At 35.9% G+C, this 19,530-nt stretch overlaps 1 protein-coding gene across 11 annotated transcripts in view; it reads right to left on the reverse strand.

The window, feature by feature from the left end:
- Positions 1-16,016, reverse strand: part of ptprc (protein tyrosine phosphatase receptor type C) — a 30,385-nt gene extending 14,369 nt beyond the window's left edge. The window contains exons 1-16 of one of the 11 annotated variants that reach the window (XM_053238221.1): positions 15,865-16,016; positions 15,637-15,733; positions 11,654-11,737; positions 10,008-10,040; positions 9,050-9,115; positions 7,186-7,269; positions 3,733-3,816; positions 3,101-3,187; positions 2,486-2,572; positions 2,306-2,389; positions 1,691-1,957; positions 1,256-1,342; positions 1,116-1,130; positions 788-1,018; positions 445-624; positions 89-187 (exon numbers count right to left, since the gene is read on the reverse strand). In XM_053238221.1, coding sequence (XP_053094196.1) covers positions 89-187; positions 445-624; positions 788-1,018; positions 1,116-1,130; positions 1,256-1,342; positions 1,691-1,957; positions 2,306-2,389; positions 2,486-2,572; positions 3,101-3,187; positions 3,733-3,816; positions 7,186-7,269; positions 9,050-9,115; positions 10,008-10,040; positions 11,654-11,737; positions 15,637-15,694 — 1,546 coding nt within the window. In that variant the 5' untranslated portion in view covers positions 15,695-15,733; positions 15,865-16,016. Of the gene's footprint in view, positions 1-88; positions 188-444; positions 625-787; positions 1,019-1,115; positions 1,131-1,255; positions 1,343-1,690; positions 1,958-2,305; positions 2,573-2,920; positions 3,188-3,732; positions 3,817-7,185; positions 7,270-9,049; positions 9,116-10,007; positions 10,041-11,653; positions 11,738-15,636; positions 15,734-15,864 lie in introns of all 11 variants that reach the window. The other 10 variants (XM_053238219.1, XM_053238217.1, XM_053238216.1 and 7 more) reach the window with 10 other exon arrangements.
- Positions 16,017-19,530: the final 3,514 nt, after the last annotated feature.

The following is a 19,530-nucleotide window of genomic DNA, read 5'->3' on the forward strand; positions in this document are numbered from 1 at the left end:
TAAATCATGAAAGATTTGTTTGTGACATTAAAACAAACAGCTGCTCTTATTAAGCAGTGTACACATTTACAAGAACTTCAATACTTACGATTGCATTTGTATGTGAGGTTTTTTTTGCACTGTGAAGGCCGATTGTCCCAATGTAATTCCGTGGGGAACTTGTTTGCATAACTAATAACAGGCATTACTGCAACAGACACATTTAGGATTTTATTTTCAAAAATGATTCTTCCATATATTGTATGCACAACTATATTTAAGCCTAAGTGCTATGTGTTATTAATACAATACATCCAAAATTCATTAACTAATGAGATTTATTAATTAGGAACTGTATATACTTTTAACTGTACTGTATATGATATATAATATATATGCATTGCAGTGTAATATATATGCATTTTTGTGTTAACCATGTACCTCATTAATAAGTGCAATATATACCTGGGGGAAGTGTGAAAGGTATAGGTGTTTGGCAGAGGTCTTCAGTAAAAGTCACTTGATAGACAGTGCAGGAATTACTCTTACTGATACCAATACACGATTCCAAAGCCCATATGGTCTCAAAACATACTTGTCCATATGTTTCAGTTATGTTGAGCTTTGGGGTTACATCTGAGGCAGCTGCAAAAAATTAAAATTAAATAAATCTGTTAAAATCTTTTCTTATGACATATAATAGCCACTCTGTTATTATTATTATCCTGAGTAAAGTAGTATAGATAATCTGTGCACAAAATCTAATATTTAATCTTTTGAACATATAGTGACTTAGGTCTTAACTTACCTAATTCTCTTGTTTCAAAAAATCCATCTCCCAGTTTACAGGGAGGATCAAAAGTGACAGTATAATTTTGGCAAGGCTTTAATGATTTAAATGGTATTAAAAGCTTGTCTGGCCATGGTCCTATAGGGATTACTTTTGATGTTTCTGTGAAGTTAATGTAATTGACTGCAGATGCATTGTTCTTAATATCCACTTCAACCCCGTCTTTTCCATGTTTAAAAGAGTAAGTGCCTGTTAAAAAAAAAAATGTTTTCATGAACCTGGAGAACCAAACAATATTATGATCACAACTGGAAGAACTTTTGCTTTGGAATTGATGGGTACTTACACTCTGGTTTTGTCACTGTGGAGTAAAAACAATGACAAAATTATGGTATTTATATTTAGATGAAATATAAAGGTAAATAATAAGCAGGTCAGGTGTGTGTATGAACTAAGCAGCTGTGTGATCCAGCATTGTCTTGTTACCTGTTGTTGTGTTGGGCATGAGTGAGGGTGAGGCTGTGATGGAGGAGGCAGTGCGTGAGGAGTCAGAGATGCTTGCGTTTAAGGTTGCTGCAAATTGTCAACATTGTCAGTAGGTTGTGAATTACAGCAAAGCTGCTAATAGTACAATCTCCATAATACAAATAATAGGATTAGTTACTATAATACTCTTAAAGCAAAGTTATATATGATTCAGGGTGTAGAATTAAAAAAAAAAAACACTTTTTCTCAAAGTCTCAAGTAAGCCTTTTATCCAAAATGGCATATTTTAGTAAACATAATATACATTTCTGACTGGTTGGTCCTGTTGGGATATGGGCTGTGATGTCTGCGTTGAGAAACGGCTGTGTGGAGAATCTAGTAAAAGCTGTTATCAGTAACTTCACTAGATTTATTCTTCACAAAAGTGGTTATTACCTGCCGCTGTCGTGGTTATGCTTGAATGTGTGTGTTGATGCGTGGGGATGCTTGTGGGCAAGCCTGCTGTGTTAATTTCTTTTACTAGAACATGTATAATACATGAATATAACAACAGACATGTAATATAGCATGTACCAAATGTGTGTATGTATCTATAGTCAAGCATTGTCTTGTTACCTGTTGTTGTGGTGGACATGAGTGAGGGTGAGGTTGTGTTGGAGGAGGCAATGCGTGAGGAGTCAGAGATGCTTGGGTTTAAGGGTTCTGCAAATTATCAACATTGTCAGTAGGTTGTGAATTGCAGCAAAGCTGCTAATAGTACAATCTCCATGATACAAATAATAGGATTAGTTACTATAATACTCTTAAAGCAAAGTTATATATGATTCAGGGTGTAGAATAAAAAAAAAAAAACACTTTTTCTCAAAGTCTCAGGTAAGCCTTTTATCCAAAATGGCATATTTTACTAAACATAATATACATTTCTGACTGGTTGGTCCTGTTGGGATATGGGCTGTGATGTCTGCGTTGAGAAACGGCTGTGTGGAGAATCTAGTAAAAGCTGTTATCAGTAACTTCACTAGATTTATTCTTCACAAAAGTGGTTATTACCTGCCGTTGTTGTGGTTATGCTTGAATGTGTGTGTTGATGCGTGGGGATGCTTGTGGGCAAGCCTGCTGTGTTAATTTCTTTTACTAGAACATGTATAATACATGAATATAACAACAGACATGTAATATAGCATGTACCAAATGTGTGTATGTATCTATAGTCAAGCATTGTCTTGTTACCTGTTGTTGTGGTGGACATGAGTGAGGGTGAGGTTGTGTTGGAGGAGGCAATGCGTGAGGAGTCAGAGATGCTTGGGTTTAAGGGTTCTGCAAATTATCAACATTGTCAGTAGGTTGTGAATTGCAGCAAAGCTGCTAATAGTACAATCTCCATGATACAAATAATAGGATTAGTTACTATAATACTCTTAAAGCAAAGTTATATATGATTCAGGGTGTAGAATAAAAAAAAAAAAACACTTTTTCTCAAAGTCTCAAGTAAGCCTTTTATCCAAAATGGCATATTTTAGTAAACATAATATACATTTCTGACTGGTTGGTCCTGTTGGGATATGGGCTGTGATGTCTGCGTTGAGAAACGGCTGTGTGGAGAATCTAGTAAAAGCTGTTATCAGTAACTTCACTAGATTTATTCTTCACAAAAGTGGTTATTACCTGCCGTTGTTGTGGTTATGCTTGAATGTGTGTGTTGATGCGTGGGGATGCTTGTGGGCAAGCCTGCTGTGTTAATTTCTTTTACTAGAACATGTATAATACATGAATATAACAACAGACATGTAATATAGCATGTACCAAATGTGTGTATGTATCTATAGTCAAGCATTGTCTTGTTACCTGTTGTTGTGGTGGACATGAGTGAGGGTGAGGTTGTGTTGGAGGAGGCAATGCGTGAGGAGTCAGAGATGCTTGGGTTTAAGGGTTCTGCAAATTATCAACATTGTCAGTAGGTTGTGAATTGCAGCAAAGCTGCTAATAGTACAATCTCCATGATACAAATAATAGGATTAGTTACTATAATACTCTTAAAGCAAAGTTATATATGATTCAGGGTGTAGAATAAAAAAAAAAAAAAACACTTTTTCTCAAAGTCTCAGGTAAGCCTTTTATCCAAAATGGCATATTTTAGTAAACATAATATACATTTCTGACTGGTTGGTCCTGTTGGGACATGGGCTGTGATGTCTGCGTTGAGAAACGGCTGTGTTGAGAATCTAGTAAAAGCTGTTATCAATAATATGTGATAACCGTTGTTGTGGTTATGCTTGAATGTGTGTGTTGATGCTTGGGGGTGCTTGTGGGCAAGCCTGCTGTGTTAATTTCTTTTACTAGAACATGTATAATACATGAGTATAACAACAGACATGTAATATAGCATGTACCAAATGTGTGTATGTATCTATAGTCAAGCCATAACCAGTTATCACATAACTTCATTCACATCATTACCCAAAGTAAGAAGATATTACCTGTACTAGACAAAGTTGTGGTTGATTGGTGTTGAAGGTTGGTTGTGCATGGGGGAGAGCCTGATGTGTTAATAATGTCTGCTGCTAGAATAAGCATAATATATGAGCATATCAACATGAACAGTGGATATAAAATGTCGAAACAATCCTGTTAAAATGGAAAGTTTTTGTGAAGTAAAACAAAACTGAGATAATTCATGTCAGATCCTTTTCCACCTTCAGTGTGAAATTGCGACCTATAAAAATAAAGTGAAATACAATCATAAACATTTTAGGGGAAAAAAACAAAAACTAAAAAATGTACAATAACCTGGTTGCATAAGTTTGCACACCCTTAAACTGATAATTTGTTGAAGCAGCTTTTGATTTTATTACACCACTCTGTCTTTTTGGGTAAGGGTCTAACAGCTTGGCACATCTTGACTTTTTGTGACTCTTTCGTGGAAAAATATTCTGTGCACAGTCCTCTTCAGGTCACCCACAGATTTTTCAATTGGATTTAGATTGATCTTGTTCCTTTGTTTATTTGGATGTGACATTCCTTCTCATCTTTGGCTTTCTGGCAGATGCCTGAAGGTTCTGTACCAAAATCAACTGGTGTTTGGAGCTATCCCTGATTCCCTCCACCTTGATTTTAGCCTTCGTCCCAGCTGAAGCAAAGTAGCCCCAAAGCATGATGCTGCCACCACCACGCTTCACCGTGGGTATGGTGTTCCTGTACTGATGTGCTGTAGTCTTTTTGCACCAAACATACCTTTCGGAATTACAGCCAAAAAGTTCTACCGTGGTCTCATCAGACCGTAACACATCTTGCCACATGGTTTGGGTGATTGTATGTCTGTTTTAGCAACATGTCTATGCTTTGGCTTCTGTCTTGCTACCCTAATCCATAGCCCAGACATGTACAGAATATGAGAGGTTGCTGTAACGTGATAAACAGTACTTGCCAGATATTTCTGCTGCTCTTTTCTGGTGCTGTTTTCTCCTTGTCTTCTCATTAATTTTTGAGGGCCATCCTGATCTTGGTAATGTTACTCATGCCATATTTTCTCCACTTGTTGATGATGGCCTTCACAGTATTCCATTGTACATCGAATGCCTTGGAAATTCTACTGTATGCCTCTCCTGGTCGATACCTTTCAACAATGAGATCCCATTCTTGCTTTGTAAGCTTTTTGTGGACCCAGACCTTTGCACTAGCATGCAACCCAGAGGATGTCAAGAAAATCCCACAGGAACAACTTTATTTGTGGTTAATTAGAGTCACACTGATTGATGGCAGGTGTATATTAACTAATACTTAACATGACTTTGAATGTGATTGGTTTATTTTGAAAACAGCCACATTCCCAATTATAAAAGGGTGTGCACACTTGTGCAGCCAGGTTATTGTAAAAAAAAAAAATTCTTCTTCTTTTCCTCTAAAATATTTCTGATTGTTTTTCACTTTATTTTCATAGGATGCAATTTCACATTATAGGCTGAAAAGGTTCCGTGACATGATTTATTTTGGTTTCATATATTTACATCACAAAAACCTACTATTTTAACAAGGCTGTGTAGACTTTTTATGTCCATTGTATATAATAATGCATGTACGAGACATGTGTATGTATCTATAATCTCATTACTTATCACATAACTTATCATATAATAAAAACTTATCACATAACTTCATTCCTATCATTCCCTACAATAGGAGGATATTACATTTCTGATTGAAAGTTGTGTGTGATTGGTGTTGATGCGTGGCGGTGCTTGTGGGAAAGCCTGTTGTGTTAATTTCTTTTACTAGAACATGTATAATGCATGAGTATATGAACATGTATGTATGTAATATAGCATGTACCAAATGTGTGTATGTATCTATAGTCAAGCAATAACCACTTATCACATAACTTCATTCTCATCATTCCCCAAAATAGGAAGATATTATCTGTACTAGACAAAGTTGTGTTTGATTGGTGTTGAAGCTCGGTTGTGCTTGGGGAAAGGCCTGATGTGTGAGTAATGTCTGTTGCTAGAATAAGCATAATGTATGATTATACGAACATTTATGTAACACAGCAAGTACCAAACATGTATACGTACACTATATGGCCAAAAGTATGTGGACACCTGACAATCACACATAATATGGATTTGGCCCCCCGTTTGTGGCCCTAACAGCCTTCATTCTTCTGCGAAGGCTTTCTACAAGATTCTGAAGTGTGTTTATGGGAGTTTGTGTCCATAGAAATTCCAGTTCATCCCAAAGGTGTTGAGGTCAGGGCTCTGTGCAGCCCACTGGAGTTCCTCCACACCAAACTCTCCAAACCATGTCTTTATGGAGCTTACTTTGCGCACAGGCATACAGTCATGCTGAAACAGGAAAGGACCTTTCCCAAACTGTTCCTGCAAATTTGGAAGCATACAGTTGTCTAAAATGTCTTTGTATGCTGTAGCATTAAGATTACCCTTCACTGGAACTACTGGGCCCAAATCCTTTAAAAAGCTCCAGACCATTATCCCTCTGCCACCAAACTTCACTGTTGGCACTGTGTGTTTCTGGGAGGTGGTGTTCTTCTGGCATCCACCAAACCCAGATTCATCCATCAGACTGCCAGATAGCGAAGCGCGATTCATCGCTCCAGAGAAAAACATTTCCACTGCTCCAGAATCCAGCAGTGCTGCTTTACACCACTTCAGCTGACACTTGGCATTGTGCATAGTGACCTCAGGCTTGGGTGCAGCTGTTCGGCCATGGAAACCCATTTCATGAAGCTATTGATGCACAGTTCCTGTGTTGATGTTGCTTCCAGAGGCAGTTTGGAACTCTGTAGTGAGTGATGCAACAGAGGATCGGTGATTTTTATGTGCTTCAGCACTCTGTGGCCCCGCTCTGTGAGTGTACAAAGCACTTACAGTTGACTGGGGCAGATGTAGCGTGACAGAAATTTCACGACCTGACCTGTGGCAAAGGTGGCATCCTGTGACAGTGCCACATTTAAAGTCACTGAGCTCTTCAGTATGACCCATTCTACTGGCAATATTCATTTATGAGATTGAGATTGCATGGCTATGTGCTTCATTTTAGGAACCTGTTAGCAATGATTGCTGCTGAAACACCTGAACTCAATTATTAGGAGTGGTGTCCACATACTTTTGACCATATAGTGCATCTATAATCACGCCATAACCACTTATCACATAACTTCTTGATCATCATTCCCTACAATAGGAGGATATTATCTTTCTCATTGAAAGTTGTGGTTGATTGGTGTTGATGCGTGAGATTGCTTGGGGGAAAGCCTGTTGTGTTAATGCCTGTTTCTAAAACAAGCAGAATACATGAGTATATGAACATGAATGTAATATAGCATGTACCAAATGTGTGTATGTATCTATAGTCAAGCCATAACCAGTTATCACATAACTTCATTCACATCATTACCCAAAATAAGAAGATATTACCTGTACTAGACAAAGTTGTGGTTGATTCGTGTTGAAGGTTGGTTGTGCATGGGGGAGAGCCTGATGTGTTAATAATGTCTGCTGCTAGAATAAGCATAATATATGAGCATATCAACATGAACAGTGGATATAAAATGTCGAAACAATCCTGTTAAAATGGAAAGTTTTTGTGAAGTAAAACAAAACTGAGATAATTCATGTCAGATCCTTTTCCACCTTCAGTGTGAAATTGCGACCTATAAAAATAAAGTGAAATACAATCATAAAGATTTTAGGGGAAAAAAACGAAAACTAAAAAATGTACAATAACCTGGTTGCATAAGTTTGCACACCCTTAAACTGATAATTTGTTGAAGCAGCTTTTGATTTTATTACACCACTCTGTCTTTTTGGGTAAGGGTCTAACAGCTTGGCACATCTTGACTTTTTGTGACTCTTTCGCGGAAAAATATTCTGTGCACAGTCCTCTTCAGGTCACCCCACAGATTTTTCAATTGGATTTAGATTGATCTTGTTCCTTTGTTTATTTGGATGTGACATTCCTTCTCATCTTTGGCTTTCTGGCAGATGCCTGAAGGTTCTGTACCAAAATCAACTGGTGTTTGGAGCTATCCCTGATTCCCTCCACCTTGATTTTAGCCTTCGTCCCAGCTGAAGCAAAGTAGCCCCAAAGCATGATGCTGCCACCACCACGCTTCACTGTGGGTACGGTGTTCCTGTACTGATGTGCTGTAGTCTTTTTGCACCAAACATACCTTTCGGAATTACAGCCAAAAAGTTCTACCGTGGTCTCATCAGACCGTAACACATCTTGCCACATGGTTTGGGTGATTGTATGTATGTTTTAGCAACATGTCTATGCTTTGGCTTCTGTCTTGCTACCCTAATCCATAGCCCAGACATGTACAGAATATGAGAGGTTGCTGTAACGTGATAAACAGTACTTGCCAGATATTTCTGCGGCTCTTTTCTGGTGCTGTTTTCTCCTTGTCTTCTCATTAATTTTTGAGGGCCATCCTGATCTTGGTAATGTTACTCATGCCATATTTTCTCCACTTGTTGATGATGGCCTTCACAGTATTCTATTGTACATCGAATGCCTTGGAAATTCTACTGTATGCCTCTCCTGGTCGATACCTTTCAACAATGAGATCCCATTCTTGCTTTGTAAGCTTTTTGTGGACCCAGACCTTTGCACTAGCATGCAACCCAGAGGATGTCAAGAAAATCCCACAGGAACAACTTTATTTGTGGTTAATTAGAGTCACACTGATTGATGGCAGGTGTATATTAACTAATACTTAACATGACTTTGAATGTGATTCCCAATTATCACATTCCCAGCCACATTCCCAATTATAAAAGGGTGTGCACACTTGTGCAGACAGGTTATTGTAAAAAAAAAGTTCTTCTTTTCCTCTAAAATATTTCTGATTGTTTTTCATTTTATTTTCACAGGATGCAATTTCACATTATAGGTTGAAAAGGTTCCATGACATGATTTATTTTGGTTTCATATATTTACATCATAAAAACCTACTATTTTAACAGGGGTGTGTAGACTTTTTATGTCCATTGTATATAATAATGCATGTACGAGACATGTGTATGTATCTATAATCACACCATAAAAACTTATCACATAACTTCATTCCTATCATTCTCTACAATAGGAGGATATTGTTTCATTCAAGGTTGTGTGTGATTGGTGTAGATGCTTGGGGGTGTATGGAGGAGAGCCTGTTGTGTTAATGTCTGTTGCTAGAAGAAGTATAATACATGATTATTTCAACATGTATGCAAGACTGCATCTATGGTGATATACCACTTCACATACACCAATATAAAAAGAAGAGATCATGACCTGCTCCAGCTGTGGTTATTTCTGTTTGCGTGGAGGTGTGTGGGGGTTTGCCTGTTGTTTCACTGCCTGTCACCAGAAAAAAAACTTATTATCTTTATGATAACTGGACTATAACTGGACAAACTGCTTTCACCTGATCTTAGAAAGTGTATCATGAAACATTTTTAAGGGTCACCCTATAGAATGCTTTAAATATTAAAGGGGAAAAACCTGCTGTATTTAAATTCGACTTTCTTAGTGACTTCTTTCTGTGGCTTTTAAGGGTGAATAAATCACAACTGATTTATTTGTAGTTGCCCTGTGGACAAGCAGGTTCAACAAACAAACAAACAAACAAACAAAATACTCCTTATTGACTTTAGCATTTCAGCATTTTCATTTGGTAGCTATATTTTAACTAAATGTGCTTTACGATGGTGCAACACACCTCAATGCTGAAACTAGAGCGCACACTACTTATTCCAAATCCTGCCACCTACTGCACTACACACATCAGCTGAGCTGCGTTCTGGTGGACGCTGATGGTTGAACAAATTTTACTGGGTGGATTAATCAGCGCGCACAATCTTTTCCGAATCAGGAACATGTAGGTTTATGGAAACACTAACAAAATCATACAGCACATAAAGCACAATGCACTGATATAGATAGATAGAGAGATAGAGAGATAGATAGATAGATAGATAGATAGATAGATAAGCAAGACTTTAGCATTAAAGATACTTAGATTTACATGATGCCCCAAAATGTACACTGGCTGTTCACAAAACCACACAGCCAAAAAGTTTTGGAATGAATATAAAAATATGCAAAGAAGTGAAAGTCTAGGTGTGTGTTAAAAGCAAAAAGAGAAATATCTGCTATAATATTTCACTCTTTTGTGGGTTAGTGTGCATGTAAAGCAATACAATGAGTCATGTAGTCACTTCATTTCTAAAAAAAAATTAAAAATTATTACCTGATCCAGTTTGGTTTGTGCCCTCTCCAGTATCTGTGGTCAGAAAAGCACAAGATATGAGATATGGCACTTTGTTGAAACTTTAGGATCATTTGAAATGTGGAAATATGCCAGATTTGTGCAGTAACAATGTGAATGCAACCCAGCATCGGGGTGTTAGACCTTAAAAAAAAAAAAGTTTGTCTGTGCCAGGAAATTTGCTCTAAGCCCTATAATTAGCCTAGATAGATAGATAGATAGATAGATAGATAGATAGATAGATACAGTGTAGTTAACTCAGAGATAGAGTCTGCTGTAGTGACTGGTTTGTTAACGTCATTTGGAGGTGTATGAAAATCAAACAAATTTTAATTAGTTAATAAGCACAATCACAATAATGAACTAAATAAATGCATATCAAAGAAACATTTAAAAAGTAGCGTAACCCTTAGTGTCCACACGCATGAACAGTCAATTTATGGCTTTTTTTTACATTTATGAAAATATAAGATGCAAGGCATTCTCAATCTTTACTAAGTTTCTATGTAAAATTTAAAAAAAAAATTTTTTTTTTTTTTTTGTCAGACTCCAGTGAAAGGCTTATTTTTAAATTTTCTGTCTTCATTACATATTTTTGACTTGAATATTACAAATTCTGGACAATGGAAGATTTAAAAAAAAAAAATATATATATATATATATATATATATATATATATATATATATATATATATATATATATATATAAAATACATTTAGGTTTTAATATTTCATATTTAGACAGAATCAAATTTCATGTATCATGCCAAAAAAAAGAGAGAAAAGCTAAAGAATCTGGATATGCATAAAAGTAATTTATGCATGAAAGGGTTAACTTCTGACAAATTTGTAGCTATAAACAGAGATTTAATGAATAGCTGAAACCATAAGCAAGGCCCAAGCAAATTTATTTTCACATTTCCTTCTGTAAATGGTAGTCTATGAGATTTTAATAATCTGTTATTATTTATTATTGATCTTTATTGACATATAATTAACAGTAAAACTATTTCAGAGTAGAGGAGATTAGAGAAACTGATAGTGTCATTATTTTTGGCATAGGAGGCTGCACTGATTAGTAAAATAATGAAAAAATGTTTTGCTGTGCTTGCTGTGTGTTATAAAATACGTTCTCTCTATCATCGTAATTTTGAATCCTGACAATGCCACGGCCACAAATGGCCGAGAACCAAGGGAGCCAATTTGTCCATGCTCTCCAGAATGGAGGGATGGCTTACCCTTTCTCCCCCTGTCAATCACAGAGACACACTCGTGGAGGTCTATATGCTCATGTATGCGGAAGAGGGTAGATAGCGCTTTCCTGCGAGTGCCCTGTGATGCAGTATGGCTTGACGTCTCTTAGAGGAAGCATGTGTTTGCCTTCACCCTCTCTGCTTGGTAACTGTCTTATGATACGGAAGAACTGTCTGGTGGGCAGGAACTGGCAGCTATAGCATGGTGATCACCAGGATCTGGGTCACTGAGAGTGAAGTCACAGGTGGGATCTTGACTGAAGGTGAGAGTTTGTGAGAGCTTTGGTGAGTGCAAGACTGATCAGAGTGTGTGATGATGAGGATGGTGATGATGATGATGATGATGATGATGATGATGAGAGGACCCTGTGTTACCTTGAGTGGAAGCTGAGGTGACTGGAGGATTGACTGGAGGTGTGACTGGAGTTTGCGTGGAAGAAGTGTTAGATGAGTCCTGACCTGTTTGACAAAATCATTACATTATCCACATAACCAGGAGAATTGTGTTTCTCTTTACTGTTACCACACAAAGCAATGCTGCAAGGGACAATAAGCACACTTCTCAGAAACATTTAAGCAGTAACTTAAAGTATGAAGCTTTGAGCAATGCATCAGCAAATGCTGTGGACAAAAATATTGCATATAGTTATATATCATAGCATTTTATATTTATAGTTTTTACATTTTTGGTCGTAGGAAATAATTTGGAACAAAAATGATGTGGGGTATTTAGGAGATTAAGTAGAGAAAAAAAGAAAAAAAGTGTGTGTGTGTGTGTGTGTGTGTGTTTTTTATACCTGCTGTATACTTATGCATCGTACATGACCATATTCCTGTCCAAGTCTTATAAATTATCAAATGGCGGCGCATCATTGACAGTGGTTTATGTACAGCACTTTCTGGTTGTTATAGCAACACAGAGCGCACAAAAGTTATTTCAGTTTTTTTAACCACAGCTTCCTGTATGCTGTAAAACCCTACACCCCCCTCCCTCCCAAGCTGAGAACACTTTGCTTTCTTTTCTTTTGTTCTGCTTCATGCAAAAGTCCATTTATGTGCTTGGATGTGTGTAATGTGTTTTCAGAAATTACAGCAAATTAATTAATTCTCTTTACCACTAATAGTACTAATTCTAAAATAATAAATAAAGGACTACTCAATAAAAAACACAAATGTACTGGATATAGAAACTATACTGTCACTGTCACTGATCAAATCCACTTTGTATTTATAAAGTAAATGTTATAGTACAGTATAGTATAGCATATAGTATATAGTGTAGTATATAGCACAGTATAGACTATATAGTATAGTCTACAGGACTAATAAAGCAGAACTAAGATTTGCAAGAGTGCCTTTTGACAGTCTTTCTCTTTTTCCGGATGTGGCTTTGCTCAACTCAGTTCACAACTTAAACTGCACACATACTGCCAACACACTTTTTTTGATGTTCCACCTACTTAATGGAACTTTATCATTTCTGAAACTTACTTACTTCAACTCACTTTATTCAACCTGCTTTAGTATAATACGTAAATCATGGCATACATACAACAGACCATCAGAAATGAGTCCTTTCTCAACAATACACAATAACAGATGATGAAAAATTCTATGGTCTAAATTACATCCACAAGAAATGTCATGAGAATCTTCATAATCCAAGTGCAGATGCAAAACAATCTGATTGTAATGTCGACCAAACAAAAGGTTGAATCAAGGTCAGGCGTTTCAGACATGTACAGCCATGCTGTGAAAGTGCATTCACGAGCCAGTGGCTTATTTATTAAACTTACAGTGTATAAATTCGCATAAATGAATCATTCCATAATTACATATTTTTAAAAAAATGCATTTACTAGAGGTCATTCATGTGTGTGATGAAAACTACGCTTAGGAAATTCTGTCAGATAATTTTGCACAAACGCTATGTTATTCGTCCACATAGAGCTCAGTGATGCGATTTTAGTTTATTAAAACTGATTAATAAAATGGTAGTTAAACGTATTATATGCAACACAGCTAAATTAAATGATCATATTATTTAGAAAATGTCTTCTGTGTGAAAGTAGCTGGCATGTTACACCACAACACTGCATCTACGGTTTACATTAAGTTGAACTGTTTAAAGGATGATGTGACTTTTTCCGGGCCGCAAAATACAGTAAAATAAAAGAAAAGAAAAGAAAAGAAAAGAAAAGAAAATAAAATAAAATAAAATAAAATAAAATAAAATAAAATAAAATAAAATAAAATAAAATATTTTACTGCTTCCTCTCTAAATGTATAATGTTATAAATGTAAAATATATTATTCCATTTTTGCTCATCATTTGGAAGGCCTTGAATCACGTTGAATCTGTTGTATGTTTTATTATTATTATTATTATTATTATTATTATTATTATTATTATTATAATATGGTGATAGCACTGTGGTAGATGTCTAAGTCTGTATATAACACCTATTCTTATCTTTCTATACAAAGAGCAATATCCGATTATTATAACATTTCAATAACTGGATGGACGACATGCGTGATTACGTCTTCTTTCCCATTCCTACACTGCCCACACACACATGTGCAATATAGACGACTTGTTTGTAATGTACAAAATCTTCTTATAACACACACTTGTGTATGATATGAGCATTGGATAGGAATGCACCTAGAGGTTAAAGGTGAATAACGGTGTCTAGAATCTCGAATCTAAGAATACTGGGTGTGATTAGAGTTAGATAAAGTGTAGCTAAATAATGGTTGCTTGGGAAGTTTGTTCTGGATTAACTATTTTATATCCAAAAAGTAGGCCTGATACATTCTTGTGTAAAAAACAAAAGTGCCTTAAAAGAACTCCTCTTATTCCCTGGACTGTTCGACGACTCCAGAGTTACATTCCTAATTCAAGGTAGTTACTGAATATTATGCATAGTAATAAATAGTAATAAATCAAGTATTATGTATTATTAAGATTATATAATCCTATAATAAACCATTTACTACTGTCTATGTGGGGGAAAGTATTAAAATAACATCGCAGTGCTTGTGAAATGCTTTATAGCTGTATAAGTTTTATCAGGTTTATACACACGATACACTGTTCAGCAGTAATGATCATTCTGCCATGTGAGGACATGACTTTAACTCTCCACTCAAACACGATACATCAGTATTCCACAGTTTCAGTGTTTCATATATTTACTACATATCTTACAGCTGAATGGTGTAAGGGGTTACACACTTATATACTTTTTTTTACAGTAGCATTTCTTTCTGTACAATCAACTTTTGAGCTTGCGATTGTTAGGAAGAGACACCAAGTCAAGTCAGAATGAGGAAGTGGCCTGAGGCCTGCGCAGACAGGCCACATTTCAGAAGCAGACTGTTTTGTGAAAAAAAACACCCAATAGGAACCATAACTGTGCTCAGAACTAGATCGAGGCCATGCTCAACACCAAAAATGTGTCAGTTCTGAAAGTAGTTTTAAAGCAGAAAATGCTGGTAGACAGACATTTAATCAGAACATGTAAGATCAGACCGAGACGCTGAATCCAGTGCAGAGCAGCACACACTTCAACCATTCAAGCAGCCATTAAGCATCAATCAGACAGTTTTAAGCCAGAGCCTAAGACGACACACCCAAAAAAAACACATCTTATCAGTTCCCAGCTACAAACACGGATCACACCCACACACACACACACTCACACACACTCATCGAATGCAAATCTTCATCAGGATAGCATAAAATGATCTACAAATGTAACACGAAGCAAGGCATCATAGAAGAGTTTTTAAGTGCTGAGTCCAACATCCTCTATCATCTCCATATAGAGTATATACTCCATCTTAGTATAGAACTTCATATTTATGATAGTCATTATTTCTTACTATAATTATGCAGATATTATATTTCTCTAGTCCAAAGGATGTCGTGTATTCATTTGAAGAATAAAGGCCTCATTCAATTATACTCTCATTCTCAAGAAATCATTTAAAACAGGCAGATCACAACAACAACAATAATAATAATAATAATAATAAAACATTCACTATTATTCACATGGCATGCCATACCCAACATCTTTGCTCTGAGCAAACAAGCAAAAATTAAGACAATTCAATATGTAATATATGTAGGCACATATATTACACACACACACACACACATATATATATATATATATATATATATATATATATATATATATATATATATATATATATATATATATATATATATGAAATGTGACTCATAGGGAAGAACATTTATATTGAAAAAGACCATCATGTCAAAATTTAGCCTGAAAATGGCTTCCCGAGTAAAACAGGCCACTATAGAAAAGTTTTCTACTCACATAACACTAATCCTGCAAGGACCAGAAGTAAAGACGTTGGTCCAAGGAACTTTGCCATAATGGGGTGCAAAAGGCCTCGTCTAAGACACCATAAGTCCTGTTGGAAACAGAAACAATAAGTTAAAACATCCTACAACCAATTCTGAATGAACTTGTAATGTATATATTTTTTTGCTCGAATTTTTTTCATGTTTATTTTAAATTTTTTTTTTTTTTTTTTTTACTTACTCTTTCTTTTGTTTTATCTAATCAGTCGTCACAGTTTCCTGCGTGTTTTATGCCCGGCGTTCTCAAGCTTGTGTTCAGGCTTGACAAATGGAGCGATGTCAGGAACTCTCACCTTCAGCAACGCAGTAAGGGCGTCTTAACAGGAAGTTATATTTTCAGCTACGCCACAATCTCTCACTTTGCACTTCTGCCTCATTTGTTGAAGCTAAGAAACAACGCTGTGAGAACATTATGCATTTCTACAATTAACGTCCTCACTTTCACTATCCAGAAATAATGCCCTTGTATTATGCTAGAGAAAGTCTGAATATTGTAGTCTCCTTAGATGATTAAAAAAACCCTTTCAAATACAAAAAAAATACAAAAAAAACCTTAATATTCAAAGGTCAATCATGCTAATTTACTGTCTCACTCCTAAAGTGGAAAAACAATTTCTATAATTATTAAAGCATTTTGGGTGGGATTGTGAATTAAAAGAGCTGCTAAATTCCTAATGCTTATATTTACTTTAAAAAAGACAATGCTGGGTTATTTATTTATAACTGTTTGGACTATGATGACCACCTAGTATTTGGGTCAGTTTTGAATACAATACAAATCTATTGAGATAGCAAATGGCTGAGAGAAAATCGTAGCTAGGCTAACACCATCAGCTAGCTAGCTTTATTCTCTTTTCCTTTCTAATAGGACTGGTTAGCTAGTCAGGTTACTTGTTTTCTGACTGCTTATACTAGCACTAAGCATTGATTTGACAGTTTATTATTAGCTAGCGACATTACTTGAACTTGTTTGGTATCTACCCTAATGAAAAATCCAACTTAGTCTGACCAGCTGCTGGGCTAGTTGATGTGATATACCTTTTATATATTTTAAGGCTACATTTTAAATAATTTCAACCATTTACCATGTACACTGTTATTTAAACAAAAACAACAACTTGTCTACAGTGTAGCATTCGTAGCGGTGATTCAGAAACCCTTCTATCAGCCCTTTTTTTAGCAGGATAATGTTAGATAGCTAGCATAACACTTATCTTGTCCATCACCAATAAAGGTAGCAATAGCTAGCTACACACAAAGGCAAGGTTAATTAGTTTTAGGAGTTAGCAAGCTTGCTAAACACACACCCACCATCTTGTACAGGGCGTTTGTACATAGAAGACAAACATGATGTTAACTATCAAATAATTCCTCAAGTCAGGACCTAGCTATTTATCTATCTACAGCTAAAGGACAAGGGACACTCCTTGGAGGACAGTGATGTACACGTGCTTCAGTGATGGCTTTTAATTCGAAGTCTGAACAAAGGGGTAGGTCTGCAGCAGCATCTACCAAACCTACAACGTCATCCTGACATGGTGGGAATTTTGTCATCATCAGGTAGAACTGAAAACTGAAGACGCTCCTTATCAGTGCTAGTCTACTCACCAAGATCTTACACACAGACAAATGTATTGCCTTGTTCTTTCTTAGTAATGTATGCATTTTATTTGTTATTATAGCATGCATAGTATAGTTTTTTTTGTTTGTTTGTTTGATATATATACTTCAAACAAAAAAGTATTATATATATATATATATATATATATAAAGTATACAGTACATCTACATAGTATCTAGCACTCAAATATGTATTAAACAAATAAAAACTGTAAATGAAATGTTATTGGTGTAAAAAAATATCTGGATTATTAACATGGTCACTGTAGTGAACTAGCTGTACTCTTTGCAAAAGTTATTTATTTCTTACAATAAATTTATTGTAATAAATTTCACAACAACAAACAGCAAATGTGTTCCAGAAAAGCAAAACAAGCTTGTATTTCAGACCTGCTATTTAGGGCATAAATAATCAGAAATTGCCTGAACAACCTAGTTAAAAGTGTAAAAAGACTAGTGACTATGTAATAATGAAGAAATATTTGAGTAGTATGTTGAATTTTACAAAGAACACACAGCAGTGTGTGGTCACACTAACCAGACCTGCGTTCAACATAGCACTGGGTTACAGAAATGACTCCAGTTGGGTTACCTTTAACCCCAGCATTTCATACAGTGCTGTTGTGTACATGCACGAGGCGTTTTAAATAATATCTGAACATTTCTTGAGATTCTGTCTGATTCTGATTTCAGTCATCTTTATCTAGAACACAGGTTTTATCTCTCTCTCCTCCTCTCTCAAACATGTCCAAATGGTTGATGGTAATTGGTTCGATCTCTAATATCATGTGGTATAATGTATAATGTAAGATAATTCACATTATTCAGGTTTGTCTCAATGTACTAAACATCTTATTAACTTCTATTCACGATTATCTGCTGCAGGATTTCAAATTCAGTCCTTTCTAAAGGACTGTACACAACTGTAATGAACTCATTATCTAGACCCTTGTAAAGTGTGCTGCAAGATACCACTTCCTCACTTGTTTTTTTTTCTCCTCTTTTTTTTTGGTTTCCCGCCTTGTTTGAGGAAGTCACAGAAAGAGGCAGATTCATATGAGAACTCAGAACTACAGCTTCTTAGCTTCACAGTCACAACTTCAGAATTTCTCTTAAACCTGCGAAAACAGCAGTTATTGTCGGAAACTGATTATAATACCATATAAGATTTAACAGTTGTCATTTTTAACGACTGCAACTTACGGATGTCTCAGCTCTAGCAGTTATTTGCAGAACAGGATGACATATGACCTCATCGTTTTAAACAGGCTCCACGTTGTGAAACGGTTCCTGTTCTTTTATTACCTACAATCTCTTGCACATGATTTTACAGTTACAAACATCTGCCGTGATTAATAAGTAATTGTGTGATTTGTCAGTAAAGTTAGGAGCTAAACATACCGTGAGTGGACATCTGCAAAAGAAGGAAATAAGTAAAGAATAAAACACAGCAGGTCATGCAATTATAGGAAAATAACCATGGTGTGCTGTGATGTGTCCAGACGTTGATTATTTTCCAACAACGTCATGTCCCATAGTATTTTAAACCTCTTGTAACACAATTTAATAAACAATAAACAAAACAAAAAAGCAATTTGCGTTTGACGACCTTTTTATTAAAAGAACAACACAGTGCACTTTTGTATGTTTATAGTAATAATGAAACAAGTTACTTCCTGTTATCATGTATATCAGCTATACAATCGTTTCCTTACCAGCCTCTTCTTTTCTCTCTCTCTTGAAGTTTTGAAGACTTTTCCATGTTACAGCTTTTATCTCTGACTGTTACAAAGAACTGACACTGATGACTCCTTCCCGCTGTTGGCTTTTTTGGAAAAGACCATTTGCAGTGTGGACGGCGTCAACAATAAGAAGTCTATGCACAAGCACAGTGTTATATACTGTTTGAACAGTAGATCAAGGCATGCGAATCAATCAGTGATACACACAAACACCTTCTATTTTGATGCACAATACTTTTTTTTTAATTCTTATAAGACATTTGAAATACTGATTACATGCCCTGCGTCTTAAACATTTGGGCCATGTCCTAAGCCACATACTATCTTAAAAAGTAGTACGTCAGTACACCAATGATATCAGTACAATTTAGGCAAATTATTAGTTAATAGAATCGGGTTTGGGACACAGCCATGAATGTTGCTACTTGCTTCTCACAACCGTGAGATTAAGCTGCACAGTGGAGAAGAAAGCAGCACAAGGCACA

This window comes from Pangasianodon hypophthalmus, chromosome 11, assembly GCF_027358585.1.
Source record: "Pangasianodon hypophthalmus isolate fPanHyp1 chromosome 11, fPanHyp1.pri, whole genome shotgun sequence".
Taxonomy (NCBI): Eukaryota; Metazoa; Chordata; class Actinopteri; order Siluriformes; family Pangasiidae; genus Pangasianodon; species Pangasianodon hypophthalmus.